The sequence below is a fragment of the Festucalex cinctus genome, chromosome 1, assembly GCF_051991245.1.
Source record: "Festucalex cinctus isolate MCC-2025b chromosome 1, RoL_Fcin_1.0, whole genome shotgun sequence".
Classification (NCBI taxonomy): Eukaryota; Metazoa; Chordata; class Actinopteri; order Syngnathiformes; family Syngnathidae; genus Festucalex; species Festucalex cinctus.
Window position 1 is genome coordinate 34,223,289 of NC_135411.1, and position 18,713 is coordinate 34,242,001.

At 41.4% G+C, this 18,713-nt stretch overlaps 1 protein-coding gene across 1 annotated transcript in view; it reads left to right on the plus strand.

The window, feature by feature from the left end:
• cacng2a (calcium channel, voltage-dependent, gamma subunit 2a) overlaps positions 1 to 18,713 on the plus strand; it is a 45,071-nt gene that overhangs the window by 21,707 nt on the left and 4,651 nt on the right. Inside the window, exon 2 of the mRNA XM_077531498.1 lies at positions 6,725 to 6,808. Within this exon, the coding sequence (XP_077387624.1) occupies positions 6,725 to 6,808 (84 nt within the window). The remainder of the gene's footprint in view (positions 1 to 6,724; positions 6,809 to 18,713) is intronic.

The following is an 18,713-nucleotide window of genomic DNA, read 5'->3' on the forward strand; positions in this document are numbered from 1 at the left end:
CTATTCATGTGGACAGCTAAGATAGTGCTTGTTAATGTGAATTAGCAATGTTGCAGCCCAGTTATTATTTAGACAAGTAAATCTGTGCCATTAAGTGATACAGTACAGTACAGTAGTGAGAGAATAGTGGGCCCATATACACACACGTGTCTATAAGTGTAAAACACATTAAACAGCAGAAACTGGCAGCGTTCCACCGCAACAATGTCTGTTTAACCAAGTTATTCTTACTATTATTAAAACCAAGTTATTTTACTCTACCTTTTTCTGCGTTGATTGGGGCATCCTAAGTGGCACTAAACTACATGATGAAGTGTCTTTTGACAGTTCTCTTGTAGAGAGGAGTAGCATGATATTGCTGTTCTCGATTTAAGATCCTCAGCTTATCAAAACTGTCTATATGGTAACAATAACAATAATTATAATAAGGTCTACAAGAACTGTATGGTGTTCAGGGATGAATAGTTTTTCTCATGGAATTTTTTTTATTTTATTTTTTGCTGTAGTAATAAGTAATGCCACAGCTGATGCACATTTTGAATGACAGGGTTCCTCCTATTACTTCAAAATATAAAAATATAACATTTATAGAATAAAACTACAAGTATCCCAAATGCTATAAAAGGTAATGTCACGTTGGCCCCCACATTTAACTCCCCCCGCCACCAACGTCTTATTGCAGATAGAAGGATGTAAAATGAAAAGTGCAGTGTGAGAATCCATTGTAAAGAACGGTTAGGGTTTGCATATTCAAAAATTTGGTGCAAACATTTTAACTTTTACTGCAAATGAATATCGGCTTCAAATATCGGTTATCTGCCTCCTTGATTACCGATAATCGGTATCGGTATCGGCCCTGAAAAAAGCATATCGGTCTATCTCTAGGCCTGTTATGGTGTTATGGAGTCGCGATGTTAATGGTTCTTAATGGAACAGAACTGTCATCAAATCGCTCCTCATGGCGGCTGTTTTCAGCAAATCCCTACTGTTATTTTGATTAATGTCACTCCTGTCAAAGTTGTCAAACTCGAATGTTCCAGGTTCCAGACGAGGCACCTTTGCTAAAATGCTAAGTCTTATGGTGCAGAAGGAAGACACATCGTGAGACCTTTCCTGCAGCACATTCAAAATAAAAGTCGCAACACATTTCCGCTGTCAAGACACCTTTATTGTGAAAGGTCCAACAACAACAGTGCCTCTAACTGTGCGCAGTGTGACATTTTCAGAACAAGAGCGCCCGACTGCATTTCTTGTAAGCTTACATAGAGCCTTGAAACTAAGAAATAAATTGTAACGCAACGCATTTCACATACAATAACGATAATGGCGTTTCAAATATGGGGAGAATAATTAGTTAGATTAGTCCATTTATGAAAAAGTTACCTAACGCCTTTAGGTTAAATGTCGTAATTCCCAACACAGTGCTGACCAATAAAAAGTCAGCCATGTAGGCTACTTCTAATGTCTCCTTCAGTATCTCACTAACATGCTAATAGTTAACTCAAATGCTAACACTTTGCTATTGTTTGGTGTCGCTATTGCAAACGTTCCCCTCATGAAGCTAGTGCGTTTTCACGGGGCCCCGGTGAAGCGTCGTCTCGTTACGTCGTAAGACGGGTAGCGGTACGTTGGAGGGAGGTTGCGCGGGGGTCTTCCCTTGCCGCCTGGACGGGACGTTATCAAGATGAATGTGGTGATTAGAGGAATGAATACGCTGTGATTATCAAGATGAATACGCCCATTAGGGGAGCTTCATTGCCGGATAAAAAGAGGGGGAAAAAACATGGCGGCGTACAGGGACACGCGGGATCACCATTATGAATTGCTTGTGTGCGTGTGCGCATGTGTGGGGGTGTGTGTGTGTGTGTTCTCCTCTTGTTGTGTTTTTGTTGTGACTTGTTGTCAGACCCTCGGGTGCAGATGCGCCATGTGATCTCCACCTCCTCGCGAGCTGTAACCACGGCAACCAAAGTGATGTCCACATGGCAACAGCTGCGTAGGGACCGTGTGTGTGTGTGTTGGGTGTTGGGGGAGGGGGGGGGGGGGGCTATGTGGACGGTGACGCATTCAGCATCCGCCTGGAAAGTTTGTGAAATTTCCGCCCACTTGAATCACTAAAGTGAAGAGGCCCTGAATCTCTCCGACTCTTCCTCTCCTCCCACTCGGTGACCCCCTCTCGACCCCCCCCATCCCATCACCTTTCCCATCATGCATCTGTTGGTGTCTCATCAAGCTTTTGTCTGGCTCATGTTTGATTACAGCGGCAGGCTGTGTGGGCCGGACCGACCCGGACGTCTCCTTCCTCCATCCACACAGGATTTGTCCTTTTTTTTTTTTTTTTCTGTTTTCATTCCACCTGCTCAGATGCTGCGTGACAAACAGGAAGTTTGCTTTTTTTTCTGCCTCCTGTGACTCTCACTTGACTTTTTGAATGCACTTCTTCTGACTTGACTTGATGGTACAATGCAGATTCATCCTGTCTCCTGTGGCTCACTTGCATAATGGTCAGGTCACAGAGGTTGCTCGGTGTGTTTGGAGCTAATTGGATGGCGGCATAAATTAAAAGAGACCTTGAATTTAAAAAAGTGCAGAAAGACGATGAGAATGCAAACTCTGCAAATGAGGAGTGAGGAAATGAGGGAAAAAATTTGACCAGTGCGAAAAATGTTAGCGTTCACATTTTTGCATGTATTAGCCTATAATTAGTTTCTCTCGGTGACCCAATACATTTGGCTCAACTCATTTATTGAAATGTTCCAAAAACAACCTCATTTTCTTCACTTTTGAATTCATATAGGTGTCCCAATATGTTTGTTCCAAATTCCACTTGTTTTCATTTCTTGTTGGAGTCCCAATACTTTTGTCCAACCACTGAGTGTTTCCTATCTTGAAGAGGTCATCCCTGGAAAAGTGTGTCTTCTCTGTGTCTTGTCTGTATCTTCTCCATGTTCTCAAATTCAGTTTCCAGAATCTTTGAGCTCCGTCTGCTGTGTGAGGAGAACCCAGGATGAGATTCTGGACGTTTGAGTCCATCATGCTATATGCGCTGCACCCCCAACCCTCCTGTGACGCTCGTGTAGAGTTTTATGGCTGCAGGGACAGGAATGGACATGGGGCGGCCACAGGGTTAGCACATAGTTCATCCACATTACCATGGGGGTGGGGGGGTGTCATGGGGGGCACAAGCGTCAATTTTTAACACACTTGAGTGGAAGCGAAGACCTTATAACGAGGTCGCGTGAACAGTCAGTCAGCACATAATATGCTTGTACCATTCTGTCTTTCATGGATGAATCGTTTACTTTTCTTTCAAAAATATCTTTAAAAAAAAGTTAATGTATGTATTAATTCTATTATTTCTTTTTGTCTTGTTTCCTCTAAAATTCTTTCTTTTATTTGTTTATTTTATTTTTAAATATTATTTAATTTGTATTTTATTTATTCATTGATTTTTTTATTATATTAATCCTTTTATTTTTATTATTCTTTTATTTCTATTTATGTTGTATTTTTTCTTCTCCTGAAATTTCTTATATTCTGAATCTTGTATTTTGTATCAGAGGATGGACGTCATATATTCAACAACTATCCTGCTTTGCTATTCTGCGTAAAAGTGAACATGATAAACCTCAAAAACAAAATTGAAATTGTGTGTTCCGGTGCTAGTTTGATGCGTAGAGCATCCCTAATGGTTTGGATGGTGTCCACTTGAAATGCAAGTGAGAATGCAGGATTTTAGAGGACGTGCTTAAAACCTGCAGGCCTGTCGAGCTGTGTGTGTGTGTGTGATGTGTTTTTTTTTTTCCTGTCTTTTTTTTCCCGGCTCAGCGATTAGCGAGGCCTGAATGTGACACTTGATGTGCTCCACCTCCCACTCGCGCTCTACCGCCGTCCCGCTCTGCCCTTCAAAAACTCTCCTGACGCAATCGGGCCTCTCCTCTCTCCATTGCAACACAACCTGTGGATGGAAATCTTTTTTTTTTTTAGATTGTGGGCTGCACTACAATGATTTTTTTTTGTGTTTGTGAAGTTCCCTCAGCGGTGCTCTAGTATTTGAAAATGTAGAAGAAAAAAAACAAAACCTGGATCTCCTAATGTGGAGAAGATGGTTGCCAGGTGGCGATCACAGCCATGGATTCCCCTTCTAATGTCCATGTGCTCGTCACCATGGGGGTCCCTCTCTCTTTCCTCCCCTCACAATCCTGTTGCTATGGCAAACAAAACCTGCCCTCCTAATTAGAGGACGAGTTCACCCTTTGGAAACCTTCATGGCCAAAACATTCATGCACAATCAAACTGCTGTCAAATCAGAATGGCTCACTACTTTTTGTTTTATTTTCATTCATTTCTGTCAAGTGAACTCAGAGATTTGTTTCAAGATACATTCTACATCTTTAAAGATAACTATGCAGTACTAAATTGTCGTCCGTATCTGTGCAGAGGAAAAGACGCTACTGGAAGAGGTGTCGGCCAAACGAGATCAGCATCCGTTTGGCGGTGCGCCAGCTCACTGTTGTTTACACGTCGCCACCTACTGCACCACTGTGCCATGTAAAAAGCACTGCACACAATTGGGCCATTTTACCACAGACTTATATATGAATAGACTAACAATGCCGCTTATTCGCCATTGAGAGAAGTGAAGCCACTTATGTCGCCATTCACTAAGCCCGCCTAACTTGAACATTGATTTCTCTGCGGCATTTTCACGTTATTTTTTTTTTGCGTCTACGGCAAAAATGCCAACGTGTATGACGTGGTTGTACCAATAAGTCTGGGAGAAACACTACATGTATATTTCATTGCTAAGAAAAATAGTTTTCCTTTATACGGTACTGTATAGTTCCAGGTGTATGGAGCCACAACACAACCAATAAGATTTGGTATTGAAAAAAAAAAAATGTCATTGTGGAAAAAGCTGCATTGGCATTGAAACATGTATTGGCATTGTAAAACAAAAATTGGCATTGTAAAAGGTTGTATTGAAAAATAAAATACAAACATTGAAAAAACACTTTTCTTTAACCATATTGTTTTGTATTATGATGTCTTTTTCAATGCCATTCTGCAGATTTTTTTTTTACGCTTTCTCTTTTTTTTTTTTTTCTCGAGTTTCACGTTTTTTCAGTTTCAACTTGCTGGGTTTCAGTTTCACTTCTCTTTTTTTCAGTTTCAACTTATTGGCAGTGTTTTAACGTGGAGGGGCGGGGGCGGGGTTTGGGGCGGGGCTTTGACCAGACCGCCTTCCAACTTTTCCGGAGAGGAGAGTGCGCCTCTGTCGGCTAAAGGCAATTCCCTGTGGCATATCGTCACAGACTCGTGGATACAAAAGTTGACCAGGAACTCCTAAACTGCCTGTAGCGTCAGTGTTAATGTTTTTGTAGTAAACCACTTAGCATGCTAGCTAAATATGTATCATATATGCCACAGGGAATTCAGCCTTTAGCCGACAGAGGGCGCACTCTCCTCTCCGGAAAAGTTGGAAGGTGTTCTCCTGGTCAAAGCCCCGCCCCAAACCCAGCACCCGCCCCTCCACGTTAAAACACTTCCAATAAGTTGAAGCTGAAAAAAAGAGAAGTGAAACTGAGACCCAGCGAGTTGCAACTGAAAAACCGTGACTCGAGAAAAAAAAAAGAGAAAGCGTAAAAAAAAAAAATCTGCAGATTGGCATTGAAAAAGACATCATAATACAAAAAAATATGCTTAAAGAAAAGTGTTTTTTTTTCAATGTTTGTATTTTATTTTTCAATACAACCTTTTACAATGCCAATTCTTGTTTTACAATGCCAATACTTGTTTCAATGCCAATGCACAATGACATTTTTTTTTTTCAATACCAAATCTTATTGGCAGTGTTGTGGTTACAGGTGCTACTCAATGATTTGTCTTCATCGTGTTGTCAGAACCATCAACAATTAAGTGAATGCAAAGCTCATCGGGAAAAAAAATCTGCAAAACGTAAATGTGACCTATATGAGTCAGAATGCATACTAGTGAAATAATATCATCTGAATGGCCGATGCAAGCAGTGAAGTTCGCTCTTTGAAATACTCTCATTACTGCATACAGGGATCCAAGCGTAAAACATGACCGGATAACAGTCTTGTCAGCAGAAAAAAACAAGTTGTCAGTAACAGTGGCAACATAAAATGGCCGCCCACTGGCGTCAGCCACGAGCGGCCTATTGACAGGCCATTCATATATGTCCATGATTTTAACCAATCAGAACCCAGAAGAAAGTCCCTTTCTAAAAAAGACAAAAGCAACAACTGGAGTTGCTCTTTGATATCACACTTGATTATAAAGTCGGAATTAATAAGAATGTTCAAAAATTACGGAAGTTGCTAGCAGCCAATCAAAAGCCAGAAGAAAGTCACTTTCTGACAAAAAATGCCAATGAATGGACTGATAGTAAAAAATTACATTTAAAAAATTTCTTAAGTTGCCCAAAAAATCACAACAAGCTAACAGCCGAAAGAAATTCCTGGAAAGACACAACAGTGAAGTGTGATTCTCCACACTTGAATATAAACTGATGATTAAAAAATAACAACAAAGAAAAAAAAATAGCACAAGCAAGGTAACAGCCAATCAGAATCTAAAAGAAAGTCACTTCACACGAAAAAGAACCAATAAGACAGAGTGGTATCAGCAAAAAGGCAAATTATAAAACGCCAATCAACACTTGTTGTTGTTGACATTTTTCCCATTTTTGCCTTCCCAGGAAACTTCAAGGGCATGTGCAAACAGATCGATCACTTCCCCGAGGACACGGATTACGAAGCCGACCCATCCGAGTACTTCCTGCGTGAGTACGCGCACATACACACACTTGGAGAACGCTTGACATTTCCCGGGAAGGCGGCGCTTGTTGGCCGTGTTTCCAACTGGCGCTGGATGCCAGGATGCCGCTTGGCCGCCGCCGCCGCCTGCCAAGAGGCGCGTGTGTGTTACACTCCCGTCAGTCAACACTGTGTCCATTGATTAGCACGCTGTGTGCAAGCAACACACCAGCCCCTTTCACACAGACAACTTCTTTCTGGTCTCCCGTGTCTCTGTGTTCTGCGTGAATGGTGCGCACGGTACGGAATGTGCTTTGAAGTCGACCTGAAGGTTTTTTGGCTTCTGCTTCTAATAGGCAACGTTCTGTTTTGCTGGGTTCTGTGTGAAAGGCACAGACCGATGTGTCAGTTTTCCAGAAAACCCTGCATGAAAGGGGCTACATACACTTCTGTCCTCATCCTAAGTGTCACAGCAGTGTGGGATGCTTAGCATTAGTGTTAGCATCGTCCTCATGTGGACGCTGTGTTGCGATTGGTCGCTTGCACTTGAGCAGCCGGACGCTGTTAGTTTGTGGTGGTCTGTTTGCGTAACAGAAGCGTGTCGCCGTGGTAACCGCAGCAAGGGTGTTTGTTGCCATGGTGACAGGTCTGTTTTGAAAGGTGTAGGATTGGTAGCCTGCCTGATGTTGTAGTCGGTCCTCTGCTTCTGTCTTTTCTTGCACCTGCGGTGGTGTGAAAGATGGAAGTCACATCCTCAATCACATTTTTAATCAAAATTATTTTGGGGTCCAGGAGACATTTTACCATTTGTAGATCTGCGCATTTAAAACAATTAAACAACACGATAATATACTGAAAAGTGTTAGCCTACTAGCATAATTGCCTGTGTCATTTTTTAACTACTTGCCACATCAATGATAAATGAAAATTGCTTGCTTTTTTTTTTTTGTACACATGAACGCTACTGTGGGTGATGGGGTGGTGGACAAATTGGGGGAATGGGGGTGGTGGTGAGCGAGTGTGTGAGTCCGCTAGCTGAAGCGCCGCCAATTGGAAGGTTTGACTTTGTGCTCTCAGTGTTGGTTTCCCATCTGGATGTGGCAGAATACGCTAACAGCACCACTAATGATGCTAAGAACAACGTCAGCGGCGGCGGCGGCGATGACAGCGGACCTTAACCCCTGTGACCGCAGTCTGATTGGACGAGAGCGCTCCCAGTGGCTGGCCAATTAGGACACAGGCGTCCATAAATATTTCAGCCTCTTTCTTTATGTGGGTCAGGCCGCTGTCATTTTTGTCAGGACGCCGCCGTGTGTCATCTTGCAAGACAGACAAGACGGACGGGCAGACAGAGTCCGTAATTCACTGGGTAAAGGAGCGTGTTTTTCAAAAATAATTTGTCTTACTCTACATATTAAACATGTCATAATATATCATCATGTCATAAGAGTAAAGCCTTTAGTACATCATGACATTAAAAAATGTCTTACTTCATATGATGTCATATTAAAAATACAGTGATACAGTGATCATGACACACTTATAATGGCCTACTATATACATCATCAAGTCAAACGATACATGAAAAATTCATCTTGTGTGATTTAACAAAAATAGTCATCCACAATGTCATGTCAACCCATTGATAACTGTTATTTAAATGTCTTACAATAAATCATGTCACATAAAAATAATGTCTAAATCAGGGGTGTCAAACATACGGATCAGGCCCGCAAAGGGGTTTAATCCGGCCCGCGAGATGATTTTATAAAGTTAAAAAACAAAAATTGTAACGTCGGACTAATTAATCCATCGGCCACAATCAAAATATATAAAATTTGTAACTTATCAAGCAGTCCTCAAATGAGCAATGCAACTTATACGGGGGAATCGTCCTGGATGTCATTATTTTACACACAACTTCAAGTTTGTTTCATTATTCTTACTATTATTATTATTTTTTTTAATCATAGACTGACAAACTTGTTAAATACGACACAAATTCAACTGGTAAGTTAGGTAACACAATGACAAGGATTAGCATCCTTATAACGTCATTAACTGCGCCACGCAATGCATTCTGGGAACAATATATATGCAAAACAGGTTGATTTAACACATCCAGGACTCAGTGTTGCCGCGTTCTATTTGTATTTGTATTATTTTTTTGGAACAATATGATTACAGTTGAGCTCCGTCATTTAGGGCTGGCACACAAATAGCGAAAATCTGCGTATAATTGACGGCAATCCTTTTTAAGTTATATACCTGTCATGACTGGGTCATGCCAGGGTAAAGTTTGGGTCATGCAGGGGTTATGTTTGGGTCATGACTGTGAGGTCAAGTGTCTGTTTTGAACTGATGTAACCATCATCTGGTTTCAACTGGAAAAACGCTATGTGATGTCAGGAGCTATGTGATGTCAAGAATCTGTAATCCCTTTACTTGGTCAACAGCCAATGGCATAATTCCATATCAGTCCTGTGACCCACATGTCTAGCCACAGCCAATCCGATCAATTGACTGTCTATTTAAGCCAAACCAAGAACTGTGTGTTTGTCGGATTATTACCTCTGTTCCTTGGTGCATCTTGTGATTCTCGATGCATTCTCATTGTTTCTCGTCTAGTCAAGTTTGTTCTACGCCTCTCGATGTTATATGAATGAAGTTAAATCTTATTTGTGTCTGCGTTTTTGGGATCCAACCTCAGAACGTAACAATACCGTTATTTTACCTATGCGGCCCACTTGGGAATATATTTTCCTCCATGCGCCCCCTGAGCTAACATGAGTTTGACACCCCTGGTCTAAATGATGTCATACAATACATTGTCATTGTACATTGTAAAATGTTGACTTAGTACATACATCATGTAACAGTAAAAAATAATTATTTTTTTTACATTATGTCATGAAATGAAGTCATGCCATTTGTCATATTGAAAATGATGTCATACTATACATAATGCCACATTAATAATGTTGGCTTGATTGAAATTGTGTCGAAGTGAAAATGATGTCATAATATACATGACATATCCAAGTCATGCTGAACATCAGTACATGCATTCTAAACATCATGCCACATTAAAAATAATGTAATTATGTAACAGTAAAAAAGCGAGGTCATGACCTCATGTACATCATGTATTATACACGTCACTGTCATTAAGACACTAAAATATGATCATTATTATTTACACATGGTCAGCGTCACTGGCCTTCGTCCTCATCTCCTCCTCCTCCTCCTCTGTTTGCTCTTCCTCCTGTGCCATTACATAACACACAGCATGTCACTCCAGGTGAAGGCCCGCCCGGAAGTGACATCACACATGCCCAAAAATGGAGGGGGCACACCTCCTGATGTCATCACATTGCGTGGAGAGGAGTCCAAACAACGCGCACCAACCAAACACTGATCTGCCCACTCACACACGCAAATACATATTTCCTCTGTCACAGCATTCAAAAGGAAATCAAACTTTGCATCATTTTGTTCAAATGATGTCTTACAGGACTAAGTGGTCCTTGAGAGCCACTCTCCTGCCTGTTTTCGATGGCTCCCTCCTCCAACACACCTGATTCAATGTATGCATCATATGACATTTCAAAAGTACAGTATATGCATATAGTGATATATCGAGCACTCAGACTCGCACCCAAAATCCACGTTCACTACGATCATTTCATAAAAGGAGTCTCACACTCGCGCACACACACGCAAAGAGTTCCAGGCGTCTTTTGTGTGTGCGTGTGTGATCGCGCATCCCAGTAGCGTGGCGCTTTGCACATCCAGCCGGGATTATGTAAGGCAGCTGAGGCGCACTGAAGCGCCAGTGGGTTTTTAGATCATGGCGTGTGTGAGCTCCCATCATGCACTGCTCCGCTGGGCGAGGAGGAGGACGACGGCGGAGAAGAGGAAGACGAGGAGGAGGCAAAAAAGAAACACCCCGTTATGCAAGAAGGTCCTTTACAAAAGAGAGGACGCCCATAATAGGAAGGAGAGGACGCTGGCTCGTGCTCCAACGCCACCGTGGGAAATTTGAGAAATAATAATAAGCAATACTTGCTCATGCAAAGCTAATCAAATGCACAAAAATATTAGGTCACCTACACAACATATAAGCAACGAGGCATGCATCGAGTGGACTTAAAAAAAAAAAAAAAAAAGGCCATTTAGGGTTTAAAATTAAGGTTTCAAACTAAGGTTAAGGTTTTCATTTAGGATTTCAAACTAAGGCTACTAGGGTTTCAAAGTAGGCCTTCAGACTTCGGGTAGGGTTTCAAAGTAGGGTTTCAAATAGTGTTAAGATTTCATACTTGTTTATTGTTTAGTGGTTCAAATTTGGGGTAAGGATTCAATGTACAGTTCCAAACTAGGGTTAGGGTTTCACAGAAGGATTTCAAGCTAGTTAGGGTTTTAAAATAGGGGTAGGGTTTCAAACTACAGTTTCAAACTAGGGGTATGGGTTCAAAGTAGGGTTTAAAAATAGGATTAGGGTTTGAAATTAAGATTTCAAACTCAGGTTAGGGTTTCAAAATAGGGCTAGACTTTCAAAGTACAGTTCCAAGCTAGTTAGGGTTTCATACTAGGAGTAGGGTTTCAAAATAAGATTAGGGTTTGAAATTAAGATTTCAAACTCGGTGTAAGGTTTCACATTTCCGTTTCAAACTAGGTGTATGGTTTCAAATTGGGGTTTCAAACTATGGGTAGGGTTTCAACAAGGATTTTGAAGCAAGGTTTTAAGAGGGTTTAAAATTAAGATTAAGACTTCAAATGAAAAGGAGCACTTAGGAACTTTTCAACCTTAACAAAATATTTTCATAACTCTCCTGATGAAACATTGACTTTGGTACCGTTGCCATGGCCTGAGGGGGTCTGTATCATTTTTACTGGCACTAAGTAACTTTGAGGAGGATGGTAGGAACACGACCACACACAAAACTACAAATGTGCTTTATGGCATGCGGCACTCCCCCGTTTCCCCATTCGTTACAAAGACGGAAGTCAATTTGAACGTGGACTCGGGATTACTGCTTTCCTGGTAGAAGCAGAAAAAACAACTGAAAAGTTATGAGGAGACAAGAAAAATGGAAGCTTCCCACATAAAAGGTCAGTCAACATTTGCCAAGCTTTCACTCGCTGTCATGAGCTCAAAAACAACGCAATGCACATGTCCTCGTGGGAAATTAGGTTTTCCTTCAGGCATAACTTTACCACTTTTGTCCATATGGCGCCGCCATAATCAACATAAACTGAAAGTTCCATAGTATTGCTTTCATGTTTTAAAGTAGTTTCAAATTACTGGAATTTCAAATTATGAGGTCAAACTCGGGTTAGGGTTTCAAATTAGGGGTATGGTTTCAAATTTCTTTTTTAAATTTGGTGTAAGGTTTCAGTTTTAGGTTTCAAACTCGGGGTACGGTTTCAAATTAGAATTTGAAACTAGGATACAGTGTAGGGTTTTAAATTTGGGTTTAAAATGGAGAGTAGGCTTTCAAAGTAGGCTTTCATGCTAGGAGTAGGGTTTCAAATTAGGGTTTCAAAAGAGAGGTAGGTAGGGTTAGTACAGATGAAGAATGAAGCTTGTATCTCACTGAGCAGTGAAGGCTTGTGAGTGTTTGCTCACGTAGCGACCGTTGGTTTTTCATCAGGGTTTGTTAAAGATTTGAAAAACGTTGCAGATGTTCGCAAACAGCTGTAACAGGTTTTCTTGTCACAAAGACATTTTGAACATGTTCAAAATTGGATGGCGACAAGAAATAGTGTTGGCGACCGTGTCCGAAAAAAAGGAACTTTCTACACATCATGTCATTAAAAAGTGAACATTATTACTTATTATTACTTATTATTATTATTACTCAGCGTTGGGACACGTCAGAAGCGGCAGCACATTTACAACGAGGCCCATGCTTATCGTAATTAGTATGTGCTTTATGCTGTCTTTCATTGGTGGCAGCCGCTGCTCGCTGCTTACATGAGTTCATCAGAGACCAACCGCCTGTATTGATGATGGGGGTGGGGGGCCCTGGACGGAGGGGAGTGTGGGGGGATAGCATTGCCACCACCCTGAGGCCCCAAAGCAGACTGGACGCTGGCCTCAACTGGCCTGATAAAATTGACGGGTCTGGGCCGGACACGCAGGGAATGGGAGGACTGCGGGCGGGGTGTGTCTGATCGCTATGATATGCTAACACAGTCTCCTAGGTAACAGATGGCTTGCAGGCACGAGGCAGCAAATTAAAAGCCAATCTTTTTTTTTTTTGGTCCTGATTGACCGAGCGAGTGCGCGGCGATGACTCCGTGTCGTATTAACGAGGAATTTGGCAATTTCCGCGCCTCGTAAAACACGCGTGTCCTCCCATCCGAGGTTAAAAGGGAAATCACCTACTTCCTTTTTTTTTTTTTAACATTCTTTTATCTTCCGACGTAAAGTAGGTGCGACAGCTTGCAGACTTTTATTTTTTTGTGGGATTAAAAGAAGTTTTATTGTGGCAAGCTGGAAGAAAAGTTGATCTGCGTGAAAGCCAAAGGAAAAAAAACAAAAACGAGCAAGCTGCTGCAAGTTAAAGAAGGGACGAAGCCAGTTTAGACCGCCACCAGGGAGACTCTTTGTTCTTCTTTTGTGGCATCGGTTGTTCAACCAGTGGCAAACTCAATGTCAATGTCAACACCAGCAACAGTCGTCAACATAGGAGAATGTAATTCATTTCAGGGTTTCCGATCCTAGTTAGCTATGTGTGTGTGTCGAATCTTTATGTGTATCAGTTTCTGTATACACGCCACTTTAATGCATTTCCAGCCAGACTTCTGTGAAAAGTGTACTTAATCACTCATGTAGTACCGTATTTTTCGGATTATAAGTCGCAGTTTTTTTCATTTTTGGCTGGGGGTGCGACTAATCACCTGTTAGTGGGTTTCCTACAATGAGAGGGGATTGGACACCTGGAGTGCGTTTGAGGTTGACCGTCGATACATACATGAGTGACTCCATCATCTTCCCCTGCCTCATTATCATCATGTGATGAGCGGCTTCGGTGACTGGCAACTTTCCTGCAACTTCTCCCTGTCTCCTCATCACCACCTCCACTAGTCGTCACACTCCCACTCCTTGAATAGAGGAAGTGGATTTATTTACTGTCATTTAATAGCACATACATAGTAGTGCCGCCTGCCTATGTTGAATGCACTTTATTGCAACTTTACCTAAACTATTGATAAAAGTGTCTGCTGAATGCTTCAGCTTTTAATGCAATTTATGTCCCTCATCACAAAACAAACTGAACATAGTAGTGGAATATTCAGCTAGTCACGCACACTGTAAAGTGCAAACACGGCATGCACTCTAAAAAAAAAAAAAAAAAAATACAAACAAGACGTGGCAATGCGTAACTATTCTAGAAAAACGTAACCAACAATGCATACGCAGATTTCACACAATTATGCACGTACTACAAAGTCACGGACTTGGTGAACAGTTCTATAACCACCATATAATACAAGTGTACATACCTTCTTGTTAACATTTTTTGTTCAACTCGATGTAGAAAAGTCTGAAAATCCCACTCCGTTTCTCTCTGCACTCTTTTGTTGTGACTTAGCTGGCATTAGCTTTTGGCATTTTTCTGCAACAAATTGTGTCTCGGGAGAAATTTTTATTTTCCTGTGACAGCAGGTAAAAAAAAAGGAGAACAATTCTGAGGAAAATGGAACAGGTGGCAACTCTATCACAATTACATGTCTTAGATTAGCTTAGCAATTAGCATGACTTCTCCACATTCTGTAACTACCAATCATCTTCACTTCATGAGAATGCTACTTGTAAAAAGTGTAGCTTGTTTACTGATGTAGGATTTCCGATTCCGGGGTTAGCTTCACCAGTATCCAGCCAAAGCTCATAGCTAGCTAGTTGCTGTAGCATAAGTAGCACTTGCGCAGAGGTGATGTAGGCGCGTTGCAGCACATTAACGTGCACGTGTTCAACCAGAAAAATTTAAAAAGATTCTCAGTTTTGCTATTCAAAGTTTAATGAGGCTCAAAACACGAATTTTGACTCACAAATGACCATGTGAACCCGCTTTTTTCAAGCCTAGCTAGTAGCTATAGACCCTTCCAGTGTGACGTCACGTGGAGGGCAGGGCGTCAATTTGTTTGTTAGCAGCTAGCAAGCTAATATAGCTTGAAAACTTCGATATACAGCAAGACAAGTACATCCGGACACAAATGATTTAATGAATGACAATTTACTCAACTCAACTCAACTTTATTGATAAAGTGCTTTAAGAACAGGCATTGCTGTATACAAAGTACTGTACATAAACTTTACATCATGAAAGTAGTGTATCAAGCAAAAACAACATACCTTAAGCTTCCGCTTCCACTTTGCCTTCTAACAAACTCCTTTTTTGTATCTTTTGTAACTTTTTTTTTGTTTGTGTTTTGTATTTTGTATCGGGACGTTTTTTGTGACACTTGACATATTACCCACCGTTTAACGAAAACGCTCGCAGAAAATCAAGCTCTGTACATTCATTTTTTTATGGGATGTTTGCCCTCCGTGAGGCGCAGCAGAAGCTAAGCGGTGACGTCAGCTGGAAGGGTCTATATCCATCCATCCATTTTCTGAACCGCTTGCTCCTAGGGTCTATATATGCAGCAAAAATACTTTTCCCACATTTTGTTATAACCTTATTCCAAAATGGAATATTCATTTATTTCCCTAAAATGTATATATGACACGGTTTTTCAAAATGATTACAAATCACAAAATAGAAATCTCAAGTGAGTACTGTAATTAAGTAAGCAGTCGCATAGGTGGTACGCCACACCAGTGTGTCACAATATGAGGCCGCAGGTCGCCATGTTTGCCATCCGCCGTGTCGATCGATACGCGGCTGGCAGGATCCACCGCCGCCCGCTGTCCCGCACGCACGGCCGTCCGGTGGTGGGGGGGGGGCTCGAGCGCTCGCTTACTACGGGACGTGTTAGTCAGTTGCATGTGACTCACTTGGAATCTCCCGTGCCGTCGTCTTCCCAAATGTGGGTCACCGAATCAACGGCGAGTCGACGCACCTCATCCGAGGAGGCGAACGGGGACAGGACGCCGTGTTTGTTCTTGTGGCGGGCGCAGGAAATCCTCCCGTCTGGTGGGCTCATTGTCTCAGCCGGGGGAAGAAAACAGCAATCGTGGTGGTAAATAGCCGCCTGTCAATCATGCAGTGGCAAACACACGCCACCACAATTTCCTTTTCATTGACAGAACTCATCCTTATATTCCAAGCACCAGGCTCGTTCTTTGAATTGAAGCTGTTGAGTGACATTTTGCAATATATATTAGTGTTTTTAAATATTTCTGCAGTAGTATGTTCATTTTCACACAAGTGTTCTCCACAGTGCAAAGGTGGCACAGTGTTTTCTATAAAGTTGGCTAAATTTGGCATCTTTTAGCCTTCAAATCACAAGTGCATCAATATCACGCATAAATATTACGTGTCAAATCCTGACACCCCTGGTAACCTTATCGAAGTGTCCTTGAGCAAGACATTGAACCCTGATTTGCTCGCATTTGTGCCACAGGCCACACCAAATGGCAAATAATCATTTAATTGACACAAAATTCTTAAATCAAGTTTCCCAAGCTGGAAGACCCTCTTCCTAACCTGACTCTAAACTAAACCTTGTCGATGATTTCATTACGGGAAACTCATTCCGTTATTCCCTCTGTGTGTTAAAATTGTATATAAAAAAGAAGCGCATATAAAACATTGATTTGCAATTTAATGAGGTTGTACAGTGTCAGACTGTTTCTTGGCTCTGGGATGCAATCAAAAGTCCGGCTGGCGAGCGGCCCTCATTTTATTGGCATTATTGTCCAAATGAAGGCAAAATGACAAAATAATCACGACCGCGAGTTACTCTTGCCATGTTTGCCTCTCGGAGGTTTTGCTTAACTTTGGCGTCACCTTGAGGTTCTGTCACTCGTCAAGAGAAGCGCGTCAGTCAATCAATACGTTTAGCGGACAACCATACGATAGGTTGCAATGTGCATATTTGGTCCCACCCGATTGGACAGCAATAATATGCTGTGATTATAGCGTCACAGATAGTGTTGGTATTTGACAGTTACACAAGGCAGTTACTCAACTGGTAAAGTAAACATTGTTAGCTAATTGAATATTAATACATATTATTGTAAACAAAAGTTTTTGCGTTGGCTTCCCCTTGAAAGCGATGAGGTTCGAATGGCATTGGTAACATGACGTGCTGTCACTTCTGGTTTGTAAAACACAATTGATGTTCACATAAGAAGGAGTACTCAAGCCTTATGAATACTAACAGAAAGCAATATAGTACATCGCAATATTAGTATTTAGTGCGTTGCCATAACGTCATGTGAGGGGAAAATTGGATGATAAGCAGTGATAGGTTGTTTAGTGTAGGAACCATTTTGACCGCACAGCTGTTACGTTTGACCACGTTAGCGATTAGCCGCTGTGCTAATGTTGATGTCGATTGACGTGATTGAAGGACGGCGTGGCTCGTGCACCGCAGCCCGCCGGGCGGACGGCACGTGCCAGAGGCCCGCGGCGTCCGTCCGTCCGGCCGCACTCGACGCAGCTAGTTAGCCGGCAGTGCCATTACATAATGTCCACACACACACACACACACACGCACGCACTCAAAGTCGGCTACCCATGATTGTGTTGATGGAGCATTTCACAGGCCTGACGGGGTGTAGATTACCCCAATCTACACCCCGCGCACACACAGAGAGCAGATGCTGAAATGGATGATAATGTGATTTTTTGCGTCTCCCTCCTCCTTTTACCTTAACTGTATATACGCCAAAAGATCCAGGATATGTCCTTTTAAGGTCTTGCTACTTCCTGGAATTACTGTGACGAGTAACTCAATATACAATGAAGATGTTGTCGTGTTTCGTGTTTTTTAAAAACAAATTAATGACCATCGGCTCCATAAAAACTTGACATTGAGTTGTCACTGTACTATGAGAGATTGAAATGGGAAATAACACAATATCGATATTTTTTTTGTCCCATCCTAAATTCGGAATATTTTGCCAACACTAATGTCACGAAGCTGTGATTGTGATAATCTGTGTTGTAAGATGTATTGATACAGTGAAAAATAATATCCAAGTGATATCAACAACATTGCTTGTACAAGTGGTTCCTTGAGAAACAAATGAGCCGAATTGCACATTTTTCTGGGTTTATTTTTTGTTAAGGCACTAACTGTAACTCAAACGACTATCTGCTTTGACTTGCCAAGATTGGCACGTTTTCTATTTATTAAACTCATTCACTGCCAGTCATTATAGAAAATTTTTACATTTCCAATACTCACGTGATATTACATTCAATAATTATATATAAACCGAATCTACCAAATAACAGAATAGACTCCCTACTTTTTGTCCCGTCCCGTTCTTTTATAATTGACAGCAGAAAAATGTAGGTTTGCCAAAATACAGCCATTTCTCCCATGGACTCTGAAACTGTGTTTATTTCCTATAAAATGGGGCTATGATGTCATCTACCGGTGGTTGGGCATCAGTAAAGTTGTTTCCAGGTTTGATATTTACATTTGAGCATGCTCAGATTCGCCCCCATTTAGCACCGCTCTAAAAAATACAATTGACAAGTATACTTGTCAAAGGCAGTGAATGAGTTAAAAATAAAAATTTAGGAAAATTTGCTTAGCTGAATGCTAACAAGCAATGCAAAATGCTAAAGACTAAAGAATTGCATCAGTGCCACAGTGTTTTGACCTTTTCAGTAATGGAAGTTTGAACACAGTTAATCTATCTACAAGTGTAGACAGGCTGTATAACAACAGTCATATGCATATATTCTTTATCCTCAGTCAAAAAAAAAAAAAAAACTGCAGTTCACAGAATCACCTACAGGG